General features: G+C 41.9%; 1 protein-coding gene across 3 annotated transcripts; it reads right to left on the bottom strand.

The window, feature by feature from the left end:
• Positions 1–8,377: 8,377 nt before the first annotated feature.
• LOC103702944 (uncharacterized) lies at positions 8,378–14,048 on the bottom strand. 3 transcript variants are annotated; one of them, XM_008785598.6, is made up of 6 exons: positions 13,340–14,010; positions 11,825–13,074; positions 10,914–11,749; positions 9,929–9,989; positions 9,612–9,835; positions 8,378–8,859 (listed from the first exon to the last, which is right to left on the bottom strand). In XM_008785598.6, the coding sequence occupies exons 1-6, from the start codon at positions 13,467–13,469 to the stop codon at positions 8,793–8,795; spliced, it is 2,568 nt and encodes an 855-aa protein (XP_008783820.3). In that variant the 5' UTR covers positions 13,470–14,010; the 3' UTR covers positions 8,378–8,792. The 3 variants fall into 3 exon arrangements, with proteins under 3 accessions (XP_008783820.3, XP_008783818.3, XP_017697291.3); XM_008785596.6 differs by having other exon boundaries at positions 10,914–13,074; positions 13,340–14,048; XM_017841802.5 differs by having other exon boundaries at positions 10,914–13,065; positions 13,340–14,028.
• Between the last annotated feature and the right edge of the window lie 9,900 nt (positions 14,049–23,948).

Raw genomic sequence — 23,948 nt, 5'->3', positions numbered from 1 at the left:
ACCTTTGCCTTGAGCTACAACCTCCGCCCACGTCCTCGTCGTCGGCACCGCAGGCAGCCCCGATGGTTCCTTGCCATCCGCCGTCGACGACCCCGCCGCCTGCTCCCCTGCCGAGCTCGTCGTCCCCGCCATCGACTGCTTCCCCTTCTTCCGGGCCATTGGGATACCTGAAACAGCAAGCACACAACCAAGCCAAGTACGCGAGGCCCACCTCGATCTCCCGTCCACCAGGCAACAACGGAGATCTCGCCGACGCCGGCGAAGATAGCCGTTGGGTTTGACAGACTTCCTCTCTCCTCAGAGTTTCTCACTCTAAAGAGCCGTCACCTTTAGTGTGACGATCCATATGGGCGTGTGTTTAGTCTCATATTGGTTATTCGCTGGATAAATCTTGGGTACTTATATAGGATCAAGAAACCCAAATGATACCTACCGACTAGCTATTTTGGATGAGGTCCTAGGTTGTTACATATGGTATCAGAGCGGATCCAGCCCATAATCTAAATAGTCAAGTAAGGCTCGGGGGTAGGTTAGAGCGTCGGATTCTGATCTCGCTGTGAGAGCTTCAGGGTTAGACCAAAGGAAGAGAAGGCGTCAGCAACTGACAGACCAAAGGCCTAAAAGCTTACAACAAAAGAGCACTAATGGCCGATGGCTCCTTTCCTACCTCTTTGACTTTCAGGTACTTTTTCTTATTCTATCTTCAGTACTGCCTTCCGGTTCCTGGGTATAGTAGGAGCCATGTCTCCTGAGAAGCTCGCTAACTAACCTAGCGAACGGAACACGGAATTCTGAAATTCCGTATTCTAGAGGAGTGAAAGAGGTAACGGAGTTACCACTTTCACGTAGGAGTGTTATAAGGGACGAGGGATAAGAAACCCGGAGGGTTTCTTTTCCCGAAGCCGAAGATTAGAAACCCGAAGGGTTTCAAATCTGAGGGCCCCGTAGGTATAACACCGAAGGTGTTATACCGAAGGGGATGAGCCTAAGGTTATATCCCCTTCAGGGGGATATAACTACTTAGGCGAACTCCCCCCCCCCACTCCTACGTGAAAGTGGTAACGTAGTTACCTCTTTCACTCCGGAGTTACCCCCCCTCACAAGGGGAATAAATTGAAGAATGAAGTGCTTCCCACGCACCCGCGCAGAAAGCACTTCCCCCCTTCTAGGTAGACTTATTCACCGGAAATCCCCCCGAGGGGGACGAGGCCGCAGGCCGAAGGGGGGAAACGGACTATAAACTATAGGGATAGGGAAGGAAGTTTCTCCGACACAACTCCGATCGGAGAAACTTCGGAACAAACAACTCCCCCCGAGGGGGACGAGGCCGGAGGCCGAAGGGGGGTATAATACCATAACATTGAATCTATAGATTGAGGATATTTTGAAAAAAGGGGGGGGTACCCCCACAAAAAAACCCTCAATATTCTAATAAAAAACGAGCTTTAAGATAGGGTAAAGCTCGTTTGTGGATGATTCCTCATTGGAGTGAAGAAATCGCGTTATAGCGCGATTTCGTCTATAAAGTGATACCTTAAAATGACACCTTGTGTCATTACAGCGCGCATGTGTGCGCGAATAAGTAAATCCCCCTGAGGGGGACGAGGCCACAGGCCGAAGGGGGGTAACGACCAATTCCCAGGTGACAGGTCCATTTATGGACCGGATATCCCCCCGAGGGGGCAGGGGGGTAACGTCCATCTAATCTGGAAGTAGGTGTTTGAGCGAGGTGTCCGAGCGAGTCAGGGAAGGAAATTACTTGTTGTTTATATACGATAAAAGTGGTCTTCCCCGGGGTGAGAAAGAGAGGGATTTCGACCTTCGTTTTTCGGGAGAATGAAATAGGGGATCTTTGACTTTCCGGTAAGGAAAGATATGGGAACTCATTCATTCTTCATTAACCCTCACGCGGGGAAGGGAGTGAGCTAGGTTAGTTAGCGAGCTCCTAACTAACCTAGCGAACGGAACACGGAATTCTGAAATTCCGTGTTCTAGAGGAGTGAAAGAGGTAACGGAGTTACCACTTTCACGTAGGAGTGTTATAAGGGACGAGGGATAAGAAACCCGGAGGGTTTCTTTTCCCGAAGCCGAAGATTAGAAACCCGAAGGGTTTCAAATCTGAGGGCCCCGTAGGTATAACACCGAAGGTGTTATACCGAAGGGGATGAGCCTAAGGTTATATCCCCTTCAGGGGGATATAACTACTTAGGCGAACTCCCCCCCCACTCCTACGTGAAAGTGGTAACGTAGTTACCTCTTTCACTCCGGAGTTACCCCCCCTCACAGGGGGAATAAATTGAAGAATGAAGTGCTTCCCACGCACCCGCGCAGAAAGCACTTCCCCCCTTCTAGGTAGACTTATTCACCGGAAATCCCCCCGAGGGGGACGAGGCCGCAGGCCGAAGGGGGGAAACGGACTATAAACTATAGGGATAGGGAAGGAAGTTTCTCCGACACAACTCCGATCGGAGAAACTTCGGAACAAACAACTCCCCCCGAGGGGGACGAGGCCGGAGGCCGAAGGGGGGTATAATACCATAACATTGAATCTATAGATTGAGGATATTTTGAAAAAAGGGGGGGTACCCCCACAAAAAAACCCTCAATATTCTAATAAAAAACGAGCTTTAAGATAGGGTAAAGCTCGTTTGTGGATGATTCCTCATTGGAGTGAAGAAATCGCGTTATAGCGCGATTTCGTCTATAAAGTGATACCTTAAAATGACACCTTGTGTCATTACAGCGCGCATGTGTGCGCGAATAAGTAAATCCCCCTGAGGGGGACGAGGCCACAGGCCGAAGGGGGGTAACGACCAATTCCCAGGTGACAGGTCCATTTATGGACCGGATATCCCCCCGAGGGGGCAGGGGGGTAACGTCCATCTAATCTGGAAGTAGGTGTTTGAGCGAGGTGTCCGAGCGAATCAGGGAAGGAAATTACTTGTTGTTTATATACGATAAAAGTGGTCTTCCCCGGGGTGAGAAAGAGAGGGATTTCGACCTTCGTTTTTCGGGAGACTCGAGGAGAAATGGTCCCTTCGGATCTATTCTATCGAAGAGATCTTTCCCTATGTCAATTGTCGATTTCGGTCGGGAGACTACTCTAGAAAGATTGATTCCAAAACCACCGATGAAGTCGAATGTTCCCACCCGATTCTTCTTGGCTTGACCACTTTTTTAACTTAAGCTTTGAAGCGTGGATTTCCTCTATAAAAATGAGTTTTAAAGTGGGTTAAATTTGATCCGATTATATCTGCCTTAAAGTCAAACTTTTATCGGATGACTTTTAACATAAAAATAATATCTGAACATGTATCACCTAGTTGAAAAAGCTTTCCCGAGTAAATCCTTCTAATGACCCATTTATCTACGGCACTGATGGATTAGGATTTATTATTACTGAAGCTCGAACTCCAACTGGATATGGAAAAGGAATGGGCCCCCTATAGGTGATGGCTTTGGATCTCGACCTGGACAGGCGCGGATCCTGTTCCATAGCACACGGCATCCCTTCCAGTCTCTGTAGACGTTCCATATACAGATCCCATTTCGGTGACAGGTCCATTTATGGACCGGATATCCCCCCGAGGGGGCAGGGGGTAACGTCCATCTAATCTGGAAGTAGGTGTTTGAGCGAGGTGTCCGAGCGAGTCAGGGAAGCCCGGGAAAGGGAATCTGGGAAGGAAGACCAACAAATCTAGAACCAAAGGACTACTTCTCGTGATGAGCTATTTAAAGGAATCTTTCGCTGTATGGCCTCTTTCTTTGCTTTGCCTACACTACAGCACCTGTTCCTCTTTGATCTAGTGGTATTTCAGCCGTGTACATGTGGATTATGAGACACTGCAGTACGTTCCATTAGGGCTGACCACGGACCGATCGTGGTACTAGTGAATAAATTTGAATGGATTTGAATCTTAGCCTGACGAGGACATTAAGCCTTGAACGAGGGGAGTATTTGAGGATCCGTGCAGGCATGTGTTTAGTCCCATATCGGTTATTCGCTGGATAAATCTTGGTTACTTATACTAGATCAAGGAATCTAAGTAATATCTTCGGGTTAGCCATTTTGGGTGAGGTTCTGGGTTATTACATTTAGCATATTCATGCTAGGTAGCGAAAGAAGCATGCATCATGCATCAAGTTCTTGCAACTTCAGGTTATGTCTTGAGAGTTGGATCAAAAATTGCAGCTATTGAATTTGAACCACATTTCAGGTGTTAATTAGGAAAAGCCAAACCTGTTGTTGTACGTCTCACTTCACAAGATACGTCTCGGTGTCGCGACAAGCATTGAATTTATGGAAGTCCCTGCAAGGATGGGAGAGCACAAGCTTAATTGGCACTTCCCCCATGCACCAAAGGCATCATGCGTGTGAAGCAATTCGTTCATATACAAGTACGTTAGGTAAACATGCATTTCTTGTAGGCTTTCGCTTGTTAAAAGGCAGAAGCATGCGTTACATTTATGGTCTCACGTTCGGTACGTGCATATCAGAAGTTGCAAGGCAGGTGGCAACAATTCCATCGAAGTTTATTTTCTTCTGAGCATCCATTCCTATGTTTCATTTGGCCGGGGTTTCTTTCTTCGTTGTAATAGCTCTTGAACTGTGGATATTTTTCTTTGTGCAATAGAAAGACACAGAAGTATGAGAGGACCTTATTCTCGGTATAATGTTATCCGGGTCCTCCTCCCTTGAAGTTGCTATTCGTAAGATAAACAGATTTGACCAAAATAGATATATATCCCTCACTTATTCCTCTCTCTTAAAACCTGTTAGACAGGATACATGAGACCTATTCCGGACCTTATCACGCTTTCACAGCCACAGGGTATGTAGTCGAACTAATCTATAATAAAGACCACAAAAAAAAAAAAAACTTATATGTCTGCATGGACAAAAAGAATTTATTAAAAATACCGTGATAATTATTCCATTGGAAGAACTGTGCTGAAGAACGTTGCCCCTGTTCAATAATTTAAATTTTGTTCATCCTATGTTATATAAGATATTTCTTTTTCTTTTGCCATCGTGGGAGGTAAAATTTTCATACCATTAATACGTCACTTTTGGATGTGATGGACGTAATGCATGGGTAAAAGATCAACCCTTACCTGATTTTGGTTTTAAGAAAACTTTATTTCTGCGATTATATTATATACCTGACAAACAACTCCCATCAGCAGCCAGCAAGGAAATCAAAGCTCCTTCTAGTTTCTACTTTCTCTCTCCCTATTGGATGGACTTGTTGGTTTATATTTTTGTCATCTATCTCCATGTTTCGTTCACCCAAAAAAATGTTGCAAACAATCGCATCCGAAAGCACGGGTGACCAAACCATTTAGGTCAGTTGTCTCTCAAAACTTCAAGACCGAACCAATTCCCCAGTGCCAACCATCTATTTGTGTTGATAAAAAAGTCACAAAATATGAGGACAGCCAACGTGAAAGCTCAACTTTGTGACAAGTTATCAGGCCTAAGCTGCCGAACCGTGCAATTTCATGAGCATAATCTAGGCTACAACCTATACACATATAAAGATGTAGTGGTTATCCCCATAGTTTCTTTAGATCAAAAGCAGTGCCATTATTCTAAGAAGTTGGTAGAAAGTCTCCCACCTCCACATGAGGAAATTGGAAAGAGAACTGGGCCCGTAGAATCTCCCTTCCTACTTCAATGATTGCTGGAACGAGTGAAATGCAGGCCGAGGATTAGCCAAGAGGAGCAGACCGCATCCACACAATTGATTGTTGCTATCAATGCGGTAGTTGGGCTGCTGCTGTCTTGGGTCAGCCATCGATGGCAGAAACCACAAATTCAGCATCAGTAAGTCCTCTCTCGAGCACATTAAAGCGTCGCACAAAATTCAGGCCCAAAAGGCCCGCTTTAATTTGGACTAGGCCAGCATTCAGGATGGCCAGAAAGCCGAGGAATCTGGTCGGCTGAACCTGCAAGTCTTTATTGAGTGAATGGTAAACCAAGCGATATCCCATCTATATATTAGGTTGGCCGACTGCATCACAGGTTTAGGTTAGCTAAATACATCGGAGCTTGCCAATTTTCCATTTCAGAACTTGACTAAGACTTCGGGCAAAAAGAATGGGTATAACCAAATCCCTCACTCCTAACTTGCTGTTCACAAAGTTTTTTAATGCAAGCGATGGAAAGCATGACTCGTTTGGTTAGCGGGACAAAGGCGGTGGAAAGCATGGTCAATAAAAAAAATGGAGAAATGCCATGTAGAGAGATGAGGAAGTTTGAGAATAAGATTTTTATATTTTATAGCAAAAAATAAACTATATGAGATATGAAAAAATTCAATTCTCACCGTCTATAAAATGGAGTATTTTTTTTTTTCAAAAGTGCCCTTAAGTTTTTTAATAGAATAGGTTAAAAAAAATTTCTTTATTAAAAATATAAAATATATTTTATACATTTTTTTTTCAAAAAAAATAGGTGCTCAACCAAATATAAATTATTTTAAAATATGACACTTTCCTATGCAACCTCTCAAATGAGTCCGATGAAGCTGGGAAAACTTTGATACTTTTTATTTTGTTTGCGGAGTGAACTGGAACAGAAAATGGTGGTATAGGAATACTTCTGAAATCTCCGAAGAAAAAAACTTCCAACTTGCGTATCCTTTCAAATCAGAATAAAAACATTCTCACACAATTTAATAGAATAGACTTATCCCTCCATTTGCTACTGTATTTTACCCATCAGTTTAATCACGCTGCAGAGGGCCTTTTATTTTCTGAAAAAAAAAAGAACTGGACAAATTTCAATCCGATACATTGCATGCAGGGATACTTGTTCTCATCCATACACACGCACACCCATAAAACACAAAGTGAAAAAAGCCTGAACAGTGGAGAACATCAAATCGGCATTACAGCAGGAACCCATTAACTCAAACAAAAAGCAGTACTTCAGGAATCAGAACAGGGGACCCAAAGAGAAGCCAAAGCCGACAGATCTGGAGTAGGATTACCTGTCCTACTGTTTTCCTACTAAAGTTCCAATCTTTTCACTCATGGTTTACTGAGATTCCCCCAATTCGCCCTGGCCACATGCAACCATGCATTGGAGCCCAGTTTCTGCCCAACTTTTCATAAAGTACAAATTCTGCGGTTCTCATGATGCTGGCACAAAAACAGAACATCATCATCCAGGTGGGCACAAATGCTAAGCCTATAACCATTTGATATTTAGCAGTGAATGCCTGAATGGGCAATTTCTATAACATGAGCTATCTCGTCTTTACTTTTATCGTCGAACCTTGATATAAAACTATCAAATATACAGAGCAATTTTACAGAAGAAATTTACTCTCTTGTTTCGCAGTTTGTTGTGGCAGAGCATTTTTGCGACCATGATATTAAATTGAAACAAAACCTGTGGCTCCGAACAGAATTTGGCACCAAGTACCAGCCAATCTGCAAAATATATCATGAGTCCAGATAAAATATGATTAAATTATCCTCCCTTGCGTTAGCATCTGAATATAAATTGATTGAGTAAAAGCAGTCCAGGAACTTGAGTTCCATCAAGTTACATTTGTCTGCCTTCTTTTTCTCAGATGATTGCCTTCTTGCCGAAGGGAAGCTCTGGACTGCATTTCATCTATGATCACAAATTCCCCATCAAAACAGAACATTAAAACGTGTTTAAGGTCACAGTCAGGCCCTGCAGAAAAGATGGGGGGAAAAATCCATCCAATAAAATCGAAATTTTATGCCATCTCATGATTCAATACCAACCCCCTACTTGTTGTGCTCATCCTGTATAAACAGAATGCTTAATCGCTTCATCTAGTACCAGATAAATTTAGGTTTTTGAGCACCCCAAGTTTATGGAAACCTAGCGAAAAAGCTTTGAGGAATTGGGGTGAAAACCCGTTTCTTTGTTCGAGAAGAATCTTGGGTATAAGAAAGTAGAAAGAGATTGGTGCACTCAAGTATATATGCCCTAGAAGGGTAGCTTGAGGTAATGGTGGAAGACAACATGCAAACAGAACATCCATCCTCCACCATACTTGGCCAGAGCAATGATATAGCATAGAGCTTTATATATGTATGAAGATTTATCCAGACATATGACTGGGAGACAAAGTTGTAGCGTGTTATAGAGACAAAAGGGCTTCAAATCAAAGCCTTCAAAAATGTTTTTTAGAGAGATCTTGGTATTGATTTTACTAGGTTGCTTGCTTGGGAGTAGGACTTGGACTCCTAATGCTGGAAGATCACATTTTTCATAATATATATAAAAAAATCTAAAAGTTGTTATGGTTAAAAGGCAAACCTGTTTACAGAGTGTGAGAAAAGAAAACAAGATCAAGCTTTAACTTAAATTACGGTGATGGTAGGATACATCTCCAAGGAACTAAATTCTATTTTGCATTAGAAAGCTCAGTTCAGATCTCATCAACATCTCCACAACCCAAATTGATGATAAACATAGATACAACAAATGCACGCTTATGAATACTATCACAACCAAACTACTTTGACGTCGATGTTTCATAAAGAAAGCACAAACAAATTTAGCCAAAAAATCAAAAAAATAAAAAAGCAAAATTGAAAAGGATTTAATAGATCAAGCAAGTGCTGAGAATCAGAAAATGCCAGATCTAGAAATAATGGTATCCAGAAAGACTTCTGGTAGCTTCATATTAAGATGTATCATCGAAATCATCTTAATCAATCTCCAGAACTACACAAACTCAAGATGCTGTCCCATGCATCTGCAAGGATTCATACCCTTGTGGATTATATACTGGCTGTCACCATCAAGATTGTACCTCCCGATAGACTCTTGGAACCCGCATGCCAAACCCATGTTTCACTTTCTCAACCCTGTTCAATATGTAAGTGATTAAAACGCATGCATACATCTCCATGCAGTACAAAATGTTGGTAAACATATAAGTGGTTTGCAATAAAAAAAATATCTCCAAAGCACTTGAAGTACAATAAAGTGACACCTCAATTAGTTCATTAGTAGTGAATACCTAATTTTGATATGCTACCATAATATTTAATTGATAACACATAGAGATATAAACAGGCAGCAACTTAAGTCTTATTCCACCAAGATAAGGCCTTAATAAAGCAGAACTGCAACCTGATTTGGGAAAAAGAGAAGGGCTCGGTGGAACATGCAAGCAGGTGACCGCTACAAGGCTGTTAACAGTCTATGGCAGGCGAACATTCTCTTTCCCACATCACACAAAAAAAGGCAGCAAGCAGGGACTTGTCGTGCAGCGCGCGCGCGCGCACACACACCAAGGAGAGGAAATGAGCAATGACATGCATATCAGGTATTCCAGGTCCATCCTAATTGCTTGAGCATTCCCATTAATATTTCCTCTGAACATCTTCTATGATATTCCAGTTAGCAACCAACTCACAATAGAAGTAGTCTTTTTGTAGGGTTGATCATATTATTAGACAAGTAGGAACTAATTCCAAGCATGAAAAGATTGGCAAGACACAAAGAAATGAATTACTAACTACTGTTAATTATGCTTCCAATATAATTATCACACAATAAACTAAAGAACAGTGTGAATAACTTAATTAAGCCAACAAGAGCTACGGATACTCACGTTGGTGCAAGCTTGCCAAGACTATCTAGCTCTTCACCGGAAGATTCATCCCAAACTTTTCCAGAAATCTCAATTATATAAGATTGACCTGCAGTAGTTGGGAGTCCCCGACCAGCAAGCAAATCCAAATCTTTCTGATGAAGTTCTCTCCCGTTAACAAGAACACCGGTATTGCCACCAGCACAATTTTTAGGCATAGGATAATTGAACTCTTCAATAAATGGCTGCAGAACAGAATTTTTCATCAAAAGGGCTTGTAATGGAATGCTTAGAGAATTATTAATATGCATGCATGCATGCATGTTGAGTTCTCTTACAGGAATTATGCCAAGACATGAATTCCCCATTGCACCCCAGAATCCAGCACGGTAGTCATACCTGAATAAGAAGGCAGGGAAAACATGAATAAAATATTTTAAAAAATTATAATGACTCAAAGCAGGAGCTTGTGTCAAGGAACCTTAACATAAAGATTTAATATCAACCAGCAACTTCAGATGCATCACGCATGCCATAAAACATTGCTGCATCAATCTGGGGAGCAATTACATGACCAGCAAGTTCAGCAATCCACACCCTAAGTAGTTGTCTCGACATTAAAGCATAGTTGGATATGCAGCATATGCTGATTACCAGTCAAAAACATTACAGGTGCTAAGTCTCACACCAAGACATTACATCTATACTTCAGTAATGCCTTTTTTCTTGATGGAGAAAATGTATTCAATCTTCCAGTAACATAGTTAATTTTTGCTACAATGCTATTCATGTCAACTGGCACATATTGACCAATTACATAGCACATAATCCAAATTTCACGTGATATTCAAATGTTTTTTTCAAAATGTTCTATTTTTTTAAATTAACGGACTATATAGGGCTTGAAATCAGTATTTGCCACTCAACCCTATATCTGACTGTTTTAGACATATTTTGATCACAAACCCTGAATACTAGTGATTTCATCTATATTTTCCATTTTCAAAGTATGAGTTCCAAGCACAATTATGGATCTTAGTGGTTGCAATCTGAGGATGCTATTTTCCAAATCTCATATCTCAACAGTTATGGCTTGTTTTCTTGGCAACCCGCATTTAAACATATCGATGTTTGTCACCTTATATTATGTTAAAATACCCAAAAATTACAAAACATAATTGATACAATATGTTTTTAACTATATCCTAGCCATCTTACCAATCATAAATTAGTGAGACTTTATTTAGTCAAGTAAATTTAGATGCATGAATCATTAAACACTTACAAGAGAATGCAAGTCATGGATATTGACAGATGTCTTACCAATAGTCACCAGGATAGACTGGCCCAGCTTGCTTTTCAGCCTTCTTAACTAATCGATCAGGAATAGGATGACCATTAATTGAAACTTTAGCTCTACCGTGCCCCAAGGATTGATTGAACCGAGAGAAATCTCTAAAGCTCTTCTTTATAAAGCCAGCAAGGAATGAGTCACCACCCTTAACAACTTTAGGCTGAACTTCATCTTTGCTTATCATGTCCCAAGAATCTTGAGACAAACCAGCAGTTGGGTACTCATCAGAAGACAAATCCACCTCAGTTGCCACTGGCACATCTTTTACCGACTTTTGCTTAAAATTTCCATTTAAGGATATGCTCCTCTCTTGATCAGAGCGTTGACTCCTGCTTCCCTTTCCAGGCCCATCAACTACTTGATCAGACAATGCGTATCCAAAATGCTCACGAAGTGGTAAACTTGGAGCATGTGAAGTCACTGCAGCTTCTAGGGGAATCTCTGCAGAGCTGGGAACATCTTTATGAGAACTCACACTTTCTGGGCTCTCCACATGCCCAGACATACTCGAGGATGAGGACAGCCCTTGCATCTTCTCTGGATCACTACAATTCAAACCAATTTCTTTTTCTACAAAACCATGATCAAAAACATCAAAACTGTAAGGCATAAGGATCTTCTCATCTGTAGACTGGACACCATTGCTTGAGCTATCACTATTTTTTACCGATGATGCATGTGAGTTTGGTGCAGGGAAGGAAGCAACGAGTCTACTTCCATCAAGCTTTACCGAGACTACCTTAGAGCAAGACCCACACCGCAGCTTAAACTGACTCTTCTCCACCAGCAAAGATTTTTTGGGTAGCTGCAGCAATTCAAAACAATTATAACAAACAGCAAAGGGGGCAGCACCAGCTATGGGATGGCAAGATTGTCCAACCTTCTTACTGAAAATGGTTCTCTGGTGGGTTTGTGACTCACACGAATGCAAAGGAGCATTTGCAACTCTTGAATTATATCTTCCACCAAAAATCGAGGGACCATCCATGGGGCAGAATCCTTGATTGTTTACATGATAGGGAACCTCCTGATGACCGAAGATGGCAGCTGGGCATGGCACAGGCAGCGAGAATTGTCTGTGGTAGCAATGTGGACACGAGCATGCAGGCCGATGGTAAAAATCATCATGATGACAAGGGATGGCAGGATCAGGATTGAACTGTCCATAAGGATAAGTGTCAAATTGCCTTTGAGGGTAGTGACCAGGTGGGTGAAAGGGAGCTCTTCCATGTGTTAGTGGCTGCCCATATCCAGGAACATCGTTCTGTGCAGGCATAGTAGAATGAAAGTTTGGCATGTCCATATTCTTTGTGCTCAAAAATGAAGAACGCTGAGAAGCATTTCTGTTCAATGACGCAGAGCTTTCATGGAACCAAGCACCCCGATGGCCATAAGAAGTTGAAGTTGTCATCCGGTTTACAGGAGGAGCAGTTGCATTTTGCTTGTCTGTGACCTCACAGGTCCTTTGCACCTGATCTCTCAATTCATCAAGCAATCTCAGAAGCTCCTCTCGGCCTTGATCGTGGTAGGAAGCTTTATTCTGCGTGCCATCACGCTCACCATCACCATACCTATATCTTGGATCCCAGCAGTGGTTGGATGGGCCTTCATCAGGATAAGGACCATTCGTTGGAGCCCTGGGTGCTCTGCCCCTCTCCTCACCCTTCTGGACTTGTGCTTGCTGAGCTCTGTGATGCCCATTGTTGCGTTCAGCTGGTGGTTTGGTTTCTCCTTCGCCTTCCATGCCTGATTTAATCAACTCATTCACATTGAGAGCGAAATTGCTGACTCGTGCTTTAGATTCGCGCCGATATTTATAATCTCTGCCCTCTGTTTTGCTCTCTTTGGGATGACCATCTATTCTTGAGGTGTCGGATTCCTTCGAGACAACACCATGTTCACTTCCAGAGGCAGAATGACTGTGAGAAATTGCCCCTTTGTCTTGAACGAATATCTCCTCCCTCCTGAAATCAGCTCGATCGCCCTTACAATCGGTCCCCAAGCTTGTGCCGAAAACCGCCCCCTTCTTCTCATCAGCACTCTCCGTGACCTCCATATAGCCGAACGTTTCTCCATCAGATTTCTCCGAAGAAGCTTCCGATACCGGAGTTTGTTTCTTTGCTGCACAAGCTTATCAAAAAAAAAAAAAAAAAAAAAGCCTTACTCGACTCTGTCCATATTGCTAAACTAACGCTTACAAGATAAAGACCCAGTCTTGCTAAGAAGGTTCAAACTTTTTTTTCTAATCAAAATCATTTTTCACCAAAAATGGGACTTCGTTCTAACAAAAATGAACATTTCTTGAGAAAAACATCAATTCTCCGTTAAATCACCAGAAATTTACCGAAAACGAGCAAATGGGAGAAGAAGAGACCGGGGAAAGCTCGTGATATACCTTGAAGAGTGGCATCGCAACCACCGCATCGGTAAACAGAGAAATTCGGGAGCTCGGGGAGAAGCTTCTCGCACTTGGGGCACCGAACCACTCGAACCTTGGCCCCTCCTCCTTCCGCCATATCTTTCATGGAGAAGGGGGGGGGAAAAAAGGCCTAAGAGACCTCCAGGGCTCCACAAAGAAGCACCTTTAAACACTTCGACACCCTAACAAAAGGACAAGAAGCAGCAGCAAAGACCTCCCTTTACTTCCTCCAATCACCCCCCACTAACAAGCTCCGTACTTTCCCACGCCAATCGAGAGAACCAAGAAGGAATCGTCTTCACGACAAGCAGCAGCGAACCGGAAAGCCCATCAGGCGCTGCTGTTTCCGGAAACTCCGCTTCTCATGTCAAGCAAAGGAAGGAGCGAAATTTCTCCACTTCTGTCGCGCAAACTCTCCTCCCCTTCCTCCATTCTCGCGACTCAGACATGAAGGAGAGATTCGTACGAAAAGAAAGCAAGAAAGGAAGGCGAAGGGAAAGAACAGAGGGGAGAGAGAAGGTGGGGCGGGTGTGTTGCGACCAGGGACTACGGAGAGCGTTGGAACAATGATGAGAGGGGTCGGAGGCCCCCCTTTTGCCGCTCCTCTTTGCTTTTATTAGCAGTCTTGTGGTGGTTCGTTTTTCCGCAGTTTGGACGCGCTGCTTGCGTGCTTCTCGTTTGATTTGGAAAGATCTAAAAGGACCCATGCCATTGACAACGCGCTCGACAACCCAACACCGCGTTTGGTTCCAATCAGAGTCGGAATCAAAATTAGAATAAAAATAGATGATAACAAAAAACATAATAGCTATAACTTTTGTCGCATGTAATTTATGATCGAAATTAAAATCAAAATAGAAAGTTTAAAAATTTTAAAATATTATTATTTTTCTCGATAATCAAAATAAGAATGGAACGGTCAGTTGGAACGAGGTCCCTCATTTTCATTCTCGTTCTAATATCCAACTTTTTTCAACTAAATATATTCTAAATTTTCAGCTATATACTATAATTCTGTTGTAACGAACAAATCTAAAAGCGTTAGCCATGGTCAGCCGGGTAATGCAATTGAAATTTTTTATCCTCAATTTTGGCATGGCCAATGCTTGTGAAAATAATAGAAAAGCCTTACGATTGCATGAAATTTTGGTTTTAGTGAAAGAATAAAAGATTAAGATATTGAATATTATAATAGCTATTATTGACTATTATAATAAAAAAATAGTGTTATTTGTTAGACAATTGACATTGAAAAAAATATGTTTCTAACTAATACTTGAAATTAAATTAAATATGATTTTATTTTGGAGGGTAATGCAAATGTGAGTTGCTAGAATAGAATAATGTTTAATAATTATTATTATTTAAATTCTTCTTTTTTTTGTTTGATGCACAAATCATAATAGGCGCCTCAAAATTGATGCAATGGACCCTGTAATTGTGCAACTGTTTTTGCGAAACCTTGGCACGTGGAAACTGTCATGTACTCCAACAATCGAAATAGCAACAATTATTTGCTCGACTCATCTCTCGATTTGCTTCCGTACACATGTTTGTTTCTATGTTTACACTTTTAATGAATGAAAATTCTATATTCGAGTCTTCACTTCTTAATTTTGACATCTATTAAAGTTAGGCATGGCCCTATACGTCCGTAACTTTTGTTTGTAAGTGCATACACAACATTGATAGTTATTTAATTATGTAAAAATCATATCCAGAATATGTTTGCAAAACACAAACTAGTTAAACTGCATATACGGAATGTGCATAGAAATCTAAGCTATGTGAGGGTTGTACCTAAAGCGTAGGCAAACAAAGGATTATATTTTAAATCCCATCCATTTAAAAAATAATAAAACAAAAACAAAAACAAAAAAACAAAAGGGATAGCTTACCGTCCCTTTCCTATATAATTCCAATCCTCTTAAACTTATGAATCTAAATTCTAACATTATATGTTATTGTACAAGAAAAATTGTTGCCTATATTGTGTGCGCCAGTGTGGCTAGCTACACAACCAACAACAGTGGTTGATAGGCCAACAGTCCAATTTGGGCATCAATTTTATTTTTTTATTTTTCTATTGTTTCATGACGATATTTTTTTTTAAGATCATAAAGTTACAACCTTGTCCTTGCTGTGTTATCATGCTTACAGGTGTCTTTTCGAATTTAGTTAATATTACTTTTGTTTCATTATATGCAAGATTTATTCGTTTTGCTTTATCAATATTTGTTTGTTTTATACAAATCTTCTTTGGTTGCATCCTCATAAGGTAGTGACAATTTTTTTTTCTTTTAGGTCATATATTCTATTATGAAATCTAAGTTGCGTGAATCTCTTTTTGAAAGGGTCTTTGCTCCTCATGCTCATAGGAATTTAGATTGCAATCATTATAATTGGTATATTACTTTGCATCCACTCTTAGTTGCTAGCAAAAAAAATGGTTTACCTTTATGTATATTAATGGCCAAGAGTAATATAGCATACAAAAAAGTGCACCTAAAAGTCCTATATCGTACTACATGGCCCTGTTAATTTGGACAAGGCTGTAGGATAAAAGCACCAAACATGAGCTCTATAGGCGAGGTAACATGGCTTCATCTACGTGGTATAGTTTTGCAAGTTTGTATCATATAGGTTGATCAATGTTAAATTATTGTTGGCAGTGGCCAATAAGATGGTCATCTAAACATTTATTGTAGAAAAAATGCTTTGGAATGTTTGTCAAGGGTGCATGATAAATTCACAAGCTCAACAATCTAATAATCAAGCATCCCTCATGGATTGCATCAGTGCCAACGTATTACATGACCAATCCTCTTGAGTCACATGATTAGAAAAGCTTTTGGACTTGTTTGTATGTGACCATAAATAATTCTTGGATGACTCACCCTTCATCTAACCAAAAAACTAGTGATAAGAGAGAGGGTTTTCAAGGAAGAAAACACCACCTTGTGGCTTCCATAGAGCCTGCAATTTAGCAAAACTTTTTTATCCAACTCCCCACTAAAATGGAGAATTTTCCTTTCTCCATAATCTGCGAGGATCCTTCCCTCCATCATTAACTCGTTCACAGCATTGACTTTACATGGAAATATTTCAAGAATATTTTATACAAACATCAAAACACACCATGGATGTATGCAAAACAGGCTCCTCATTACTCGTAGCATTGCTCTTAATTAGAATATGGGTTATTAAGTTGTAGATAACGTATCATCTTAAGAGGATTATAGGGCTAGTAGATTCATGCTATTTTTAGAGTATTTTGTCCATTTTTCAACATGAATCTAGTCAATGTGAAATGATTGAAACTATAGCAAGCTTCAATAAAGACCACATAGATAACATCTTGACCTTTAGCAAGTTGAATGTTATTTATATAATTATTTCTTTGTGATTCTACTTTAGTAACATTGTACAATATATGTTATTGATGTACGTACTTATATTATGCGTGATATGAAAAAAAGTGGTTGCTAAACCTTGCAACAAATGGGGCTCAATGTAAGTGTGCAAATTCGCCGATACAATGACAACCTTTTTAAGTACTAAAACCTAGCACCAACTGTAGGTTTCCTCAACCATTTTAAAAACTGCAGCAAAGTATGTAATGGATAGTTGAAAACAAATTTGCTGAATTAGATATTTTACAGATTATGTTCAACCAAAGTTTCTTATGGACAATATTATTAAAATATTAACAAATATTTTGGTGGGAAATATTTTGGGCATTTGGCCATTTTTTATATCTATATCTATATCTATTCTTATTGTATGCTTTGAATATTTGTTATTAGTTGTTAAAAGAGTAAAAAAATAATTACAAACTAACCAGCAAATCTCACAACTTTTGAGTCACATATAATGCATATCTTCATTAATTATAAAAAATTATATCTTACACTACATGCATTATGCAGCGGTGCATGCCGCCAATCATAGCACTGATTTCTGTGGACTCCATTCATCAGGCATGCATCTCAGTGCACCACTATAGAAATAACGATAATAATTGGTGGCACTATGTGGCGCACGTATAATATATATCTTCAATAATTATGAAAAATTTATATCCCATGTTATATGTATTCTGTAGCTGTACATGTCACCAATCACAGCCGCTTAGCTCTCTTCATCAGGCATGACAATAGTAATTGATTGCACTATATGGTGTATATATTGTAGAATATAATTTTTTTATTAGTTATATATTTCTGTTATCTTCTGCAGCACCAAGTGTTTGTGCAAGAAGGGCTGTAATTGTGGTTGGTTTGGTTTGTCGTTCCATTTCTCGAGATACCGCTGGCACACGTTTGACTTAAATCGCGACGTTGGTGCCCAAATGATCCCCTCACGTGATCAAATATACCAAGTTAAAATAATAATAATAAAAAATACTAAGCTGTCCATCGCTAACCCGCGAGACAACTCGTGCTAGTCTAGCCTCGGAATCGCGGTCAACCGGCGATCTTTTTCTTTTTCTCCTTTCCTTTTTCTTTTCCTTTTTCTTTTTTAACCAATCGATAAAGTACGGTCTTGGCAATTGGAGCAGCCGAACAAAAGACGACACAACTGAACACAGCACGGGAACCGTATGTCACTTCCGAGGAGTCGGACCAGAGGAAAAAAAATTCTAGGAATAGTAGTATATGGGCCCCGTCCGTACCCCTACCACAGTATCCTACCAATCCACGACTTTATTTCCCGTTGCCAGGCCAGGCCCATCCACGGTCCAACCCTTTTTTCTAATCCAGATAAAGGTCTCTTTTTAGCATAATGACTACTTTGCCCTCCACGGGAGAGTACGGAGCCACGAAAGTAGTGGCATTAAAGCAGTCAGGACGAAGGGCGTTTTGAGGATTTGGGACACGAAGACCGAGGGAGAGGTCGGAATGATCTGGAAGGAGGGGGCATAGGGTTGGGATGGGCGGGGACGAGCGGTTGCCCTCGCATCTCCGGGACTGTACGTGGCGGAGGGCAGGCTTTACACGTGTCGGCATCTGGTGTTGCTGCCACACTGATGCAGATGCTGGACAGGGAGAGAAAGGAGGAAGGGCGGTCAAAAAAGATTTAAGAGGGTGCGATGCACGCGCCGGTGGCGGTGGTCAGAGCCGAAGACCGAGTTGCCGGCACCGCGTGTACGATTTCTGATGAACCGCGCCCGTTGAGGTAGCTTCGCGGGTCCAGTGTCGAGCCAGTGAGGCACAGTGCAGTCACAAACTTCCGAAAATGAAGTCCCAAGTATTTGAAGCCAATCATGCTCCTATATCTATAAAAAAAGTATAGAAGAATATAAAAGCAAAAAACAAATAAAAAGTAGATTCTAGGGCTCTAATATTATATATTATTTATATTATATGTATAATATATATTAGATATATCGTCAAATTCAAATGTTCAATATGGATGGTCAACATCTTCTATGGTGCATTTTTGCACCATATTGATAGCCGCCATGTCATTTTATCACGAAGATGTTAGCTATGTGGCATCCGGTCGCAAGGTGGCATATTTGGCAACCAACAAAATGCACGGCATTTGACGGTCATCCAACTCAATGATAAAATGATATAGCGACTATGTGGTATAAAATATAATTTTGAGATCTAAACACTAGTTTCAAAAAACAGAAAGGATATTTTTTTCTACCTTTAAACTGAGCTATTCGATGAGAATTAGATCAAGATCAAGTTTAGATCGGATGATGAGGATCCTACATCAATTATTTGAGCTATTGGATATGATCTATTATTCTTAAACTATTTATATACTAAAAATTATATGATTTGGGGATCCCAAATCCATGCATTCAATGGTCAAAAATCTTCTTATAAGAACTGTAAACTCTATTGCATGATTGCCATTGTCAAATGACATAGAAGATGAATGCACTGTTTGCCCTAGATTTCAACCTAAGCTCGCTAGTGCTCTTGCACTTACTAGTGTCATGGCTTAATGTTTTACTATTAGCCTATTGGGTTCCTCTCAAACCACATCTGGCTCATTTTTCTTTTCTACATCTGCATCTGATCCTTCAAGATCATTCTTCTCGTAGTGCATTGCTATATCAGGTATTAATGCGTCCCTACTCTAGCATCCAAATTTGTACATGTACTGCCATGCAGATTCAAATCTAGTACAGCAGCCGAACATTCTACTCTTCTTAAAATGCCAAATGGAGCACATCCATAATTTGACATCAAATAATGTGCAAACCTACACGGGCATGGGTTTATTAAATAGGTCTTGAATACTTATACAACGCTAAGAAACCCAAATAAAATCTCTCGGCTAGGCTTCTTGGGTGAGGTTGTGGGTTGTCAATAAATGGTATTAGAATGGATTCGGCTCATGATCTCATGTAGACGAGGGAACACTGGAACGTGGGTCTAAATTAGATTTGTGGTACTTATGATTGAATTTGAATGGATTTGGACTCTTAGTCTGACGAGAATGCCAGGGTTTAAACAGAGGGAGTAAATGAGAATTTGTGCAGGTATGTATTTAATCCTATATCGACTACGAACTGGATAGATTTTGGGTATTTATACAAGGCTAAGGAATCTAAATAACACTTTCCAACTAGTTTTTTTGAGTGATATCTTGAATTGTCACGGAGAGCAGAGAGGCCAATTCGGGCAAAAAGTGAATTCGTGAGGGTTTAAATTAAAAAAACTGCTATGAGGTGCAGGCCAACCATAATGCTTCATGCAATGTACCATTCTTTTGCCAGCTTGTGCCTGGCAGCTGATTCGTCTCGGTTTGCTGTAAATGCCCACTTATTCTTTTCCCTGAATCCCTCATCTGCGAGGCTTTAATTTTTCTTTTCCCGCGCACTGCTGCAACCTCTGCAGAAATAAAGAGAGGCAGTTGAACGCGATCTGCTGAGAAATTTCATCACAAAGCGTTTAAGAAAACGCCCAGGGACAAGTCACAGGAGGTCTTAAAAGTAAAAGAAATGACCAAGGCTAAAGCTCTCCTCGATCAACTTTATCTTTAATCGGCTTTGCTTGAAGATAGCACTAGACCACCAACTTTAAGACCGTCGGGAAATTTCCTGCAACGGTTTCATTCTCCCATGAAAGAACCAAGAGATATCAGCACATATTATACTACTAAAGAAGTGATGACCTCACAATTGTGTGCTATTAGTGAAAATTGTTGAAGAAAACACTTTTCTATTTTGCCTTTCAACGGGGTAGAGTTCTGCTCCAAGTCCCTCACACACTCCCCCTCCCTTCAGCCTATTAACAAGGTGATATAGTACAAGCGACATATTGCTGCATAAGAAGCTCATACACTAACAAAATAAGTTGTCTAACTTCTGTATTTCAGAGAGTGTTTCGCACCCTGCAACCTCTTGAGAGAAGCGGCTATTACAAGTGTCACGCCTCGGATCCGGATCCGTGACACGGCCGTGCTATTGCCGACTATTGCCCACAGTAGCACGCAGCCTCATACAGGGGTAACAGGTAGCCAAAAGGATTCAAACTTTCATATATTAAAGTATTTGCAGTACAACCTTGAAGTTTTGATACCAAAAATATAGAACTTCTATGCTATTCAAATGTACAAAAGTATATAAGCTTCTCCAAAAATAACGAAGCTCTGTAACAAAATAAAAATATATCTGATGGCGATCACTGGTGAGGATCTGAAAGAAAATGAAATATAAACAGACGTGAGCTACACGGCTCAGTAAGTAATCCTGCATAATCCTACCGGATCAACTAGTAGGCTAAACATGTATATCAGGGTTTGAGAAGCTGACATGCATATTTATCTGATAATCATCATGGCATAATATGTATGCAAATTAAACAAAGCAGTATTGCAAGTCACAAAAATTTTCATAAAATATGCATATGAAACCGTGCCCCCGGCATGCCGTGGTCCATTCTCTCGGATGCTACTGCGAAGTCCATTCGGCCACTGGCGGGGCCAGCTAGTCATTCTCGGCCACTAGCAAGGCCAGCGAAGTTATTCTCGGCCACTAGCAAGGCCAGCTCAGTTGCATTCGATCAATAGCATCTTTGAGCCCATTATAGTGCCTCTTGGCTAGCTAAGATTGTATAAACTTACATGCATGATTAAAATATCAGCATAATCATGTTGCATACATAGCCATAGCTTCTGAGATCAGGCAAGTTACTTATGCATTGTAACATATCATGCGTGAAACATATATACTTAAAAAAAAATGCTGAGGAAACATTAATAACATGACATGATCCATAACAGGATTAGAACAGGTTACTTACAATAAGTTGTTATCAATTCTTTGAGTCCGGACGACGAGTCTTTAATTCCTAGAACCATATTATAAGACTCACATTATCCTCTATTTATCATAAATTTTAGCCCAATTGAAGTAAATTTGAGTCTACCAGGCCTAATTGGGCCTCTAAGGGAAAGGTTGGGCCTGATTTGTGGTTAAGTCCACTTTTCCTAGCCAATTTGGCCTTCTGCCAATTTAATTGGGCCTGGTATGGGCTTGATTTAGGGCTAATTGGGCCTGCTGGGGTCAACTTGTTATGAACATGGTTCGGACCCAGCTGAATTGAGTTTAATTGGGTTCAAATTTAGCCCAATTTGCTTAATTTGTGTTCATTCAGGCTTGGTCGGGTTCAGACCCAACATTAATTAGGCTTAATTGACCCGTTTAATTCGATTGGGCTTGGATCAACCCTACATTGGGCTCACCCCAAACCGATTTGAATCATTTGGGCCTAACGGGTTTCGGATCCGGACTCGGATCTGACCCGCTAGGCAGCCCGTTAAGGCCCCCCCCCCCCCTTTTTTTTTCTTTCTCCTTTCGGGAGCTTCCAGAGGCTTCGGCCTCCCCTTCGCCCGTGTCTCTCCCTCTTCCCCTTTCTCCGGTTCCCTTCCGCCTCCCGTCTCCTCCCGTTTTTTTTTTCGCAGGCGGCCGGGGGATATGAAGCGCCCTCCGATCTGCCGGCCGGAGTGGTGCTCCCTTCTCGGGGCAGCGGCGGGGGAGGCCGGTCCCCTTTTCTCCCCTTCTCCGAAGTGACGCCGGAGAAGAGGGGAAAAGCCGAGAGGGATCGACGCCGGATCTCCTCCGGGGGTCTTCACCGGCTCCGACCACGGCGAGGTAAGGCCGTGGTCCGAGGTAAGTACTTATCCCTCTCTCTTTTTTTTTTTTGTGTGTGTGGGAGCCGCGCCGCCATCTCTTCGCCGGTGGAGAGGCGGGGGCTGAGGCTGGCGGCCTTGGGGCCGCGTCTGTCGCCGGCACGGCCAGACCCGGCGCCCCCCCTAGGCTGCCCCTCAGCCCCAGGGCGGCGGCGGCCGCGACTGTCACCCGCAGGCCGAGTCCGGTTGGGCTCGGCCCGGGTGGCAGTTGGGCCTGGGCTTGGGCCTTTCTCAGGCCGGCCCGCGGCCTGTGGGTCCGGCCCGCAGCTCATGGGTCCGGCCCGCAGCCCGTAGGTCCTCCTCCTCCGGTCTCCCCTGTCAATGTTAATCCCCACTGTGCCGATCTCCTCCTCTCTGTTTCTTTGAAGAAACAGGGAGGAGAACACCCCATAGAGGGGTTTCTCCACCCCTTTCTTGCCTAGACCTACCTACAGGGGGTCCGTACCTTATTGCGGACGGTTGAAGCTGTGCAGAATCACTTCGGTACACTCCCTCCTTCCTCTCCTAAAGCTGCGGGGTTCCTTCTGCCTCCAGCTCCAGGGCTTGACTCTCTGGTACAGCAGATTTCAGAGGGTTAGAGGCTTAGGAGGGTATATCAAAAATCAGGGGTTAGCGGGTTTTAGGGGTATAAAAGCTTGGCTTAGGATTTGACCCCGAAGGAGAGGTGGCATCCTCTCCTTCCTCAGTTTTCCGGGAGCCACCAGCTGCCCCTCCCCTCCAGGCCAGCTCACAGCTCGCCTGCCGAGGGGAAGAGGAGGTGGCGGGCTCCCGTTTTGCATGTCTGTGGGGGTCCCTCCGTTGGCCATCTGGTGGTCCTGTCCTTTCAGCCCTCAGGCGGGAGATCATTGCCATCTTGGGCCAGTGTGGCCTGCTAACCCCTCCCTGGCCCAATACTATTCAACTGGGCCCTACAGTATTAGGCCCGGTCTGTATTAGGCCCGGACATTACAACAAGGACGTGGCCAGGAGGCATGATCTGTCCATTTCTTTCCCATCTCGTCTACCCCCAGCCTAACATGCTTTTTTAACAGACGGCAATGTTCTAATAAGAGCATTTCCCTAGTAAGAATGTGTCTATGTAAGCAAGGAATAGCCAAAATATTTTCCTTTGGAGGAAAACATGATGAAATGTTGACTGAAATGTCAAAAGAAGGGATATGGATCACATTTAGGTCTTACAGACAGTTGACTAAAGTTCTATTTTAAGAATTATCATTGTTAAACGTCATTTAAAGGTCTGTTTGGTTGCTTATGCTTGATCACCATGCAACTTGCTCCTTTTTAGGTTATTAAATTGCAAATTGAAAATCGGACATCTAAGGACCTCTTTGGTCATACATACATACCTAGTTGTCTTATCAGGATATTTATAATAAGCAAGAAATTTCATCTATTTGATTTCATTAACGTAAGGCTATGTAACTAA

This window comes from Phoenix dactylifera, chromosome 5 (genome assembly GCF_051530095.1).
Source record: "Phoenix dactylifera cultivar Ajwa chromosome 5, Ajwa_hap1_PhDact_Kaust_v1.1, whole genome shotgun sequence".
Classification (NCBI taxonomy): domain Eukaryota; kingdom Viridiplantae; phylum Streptophyta; class Magnoliopsida; order Arecales; family Arecaceae; genus Phoenix; species Phoenix dactylifera.
The sequence above is the reverse complement of the archived record's forward strand: the minus strand, read 5'-3'. Positions and strand labels throughout refer to the sequence as shown.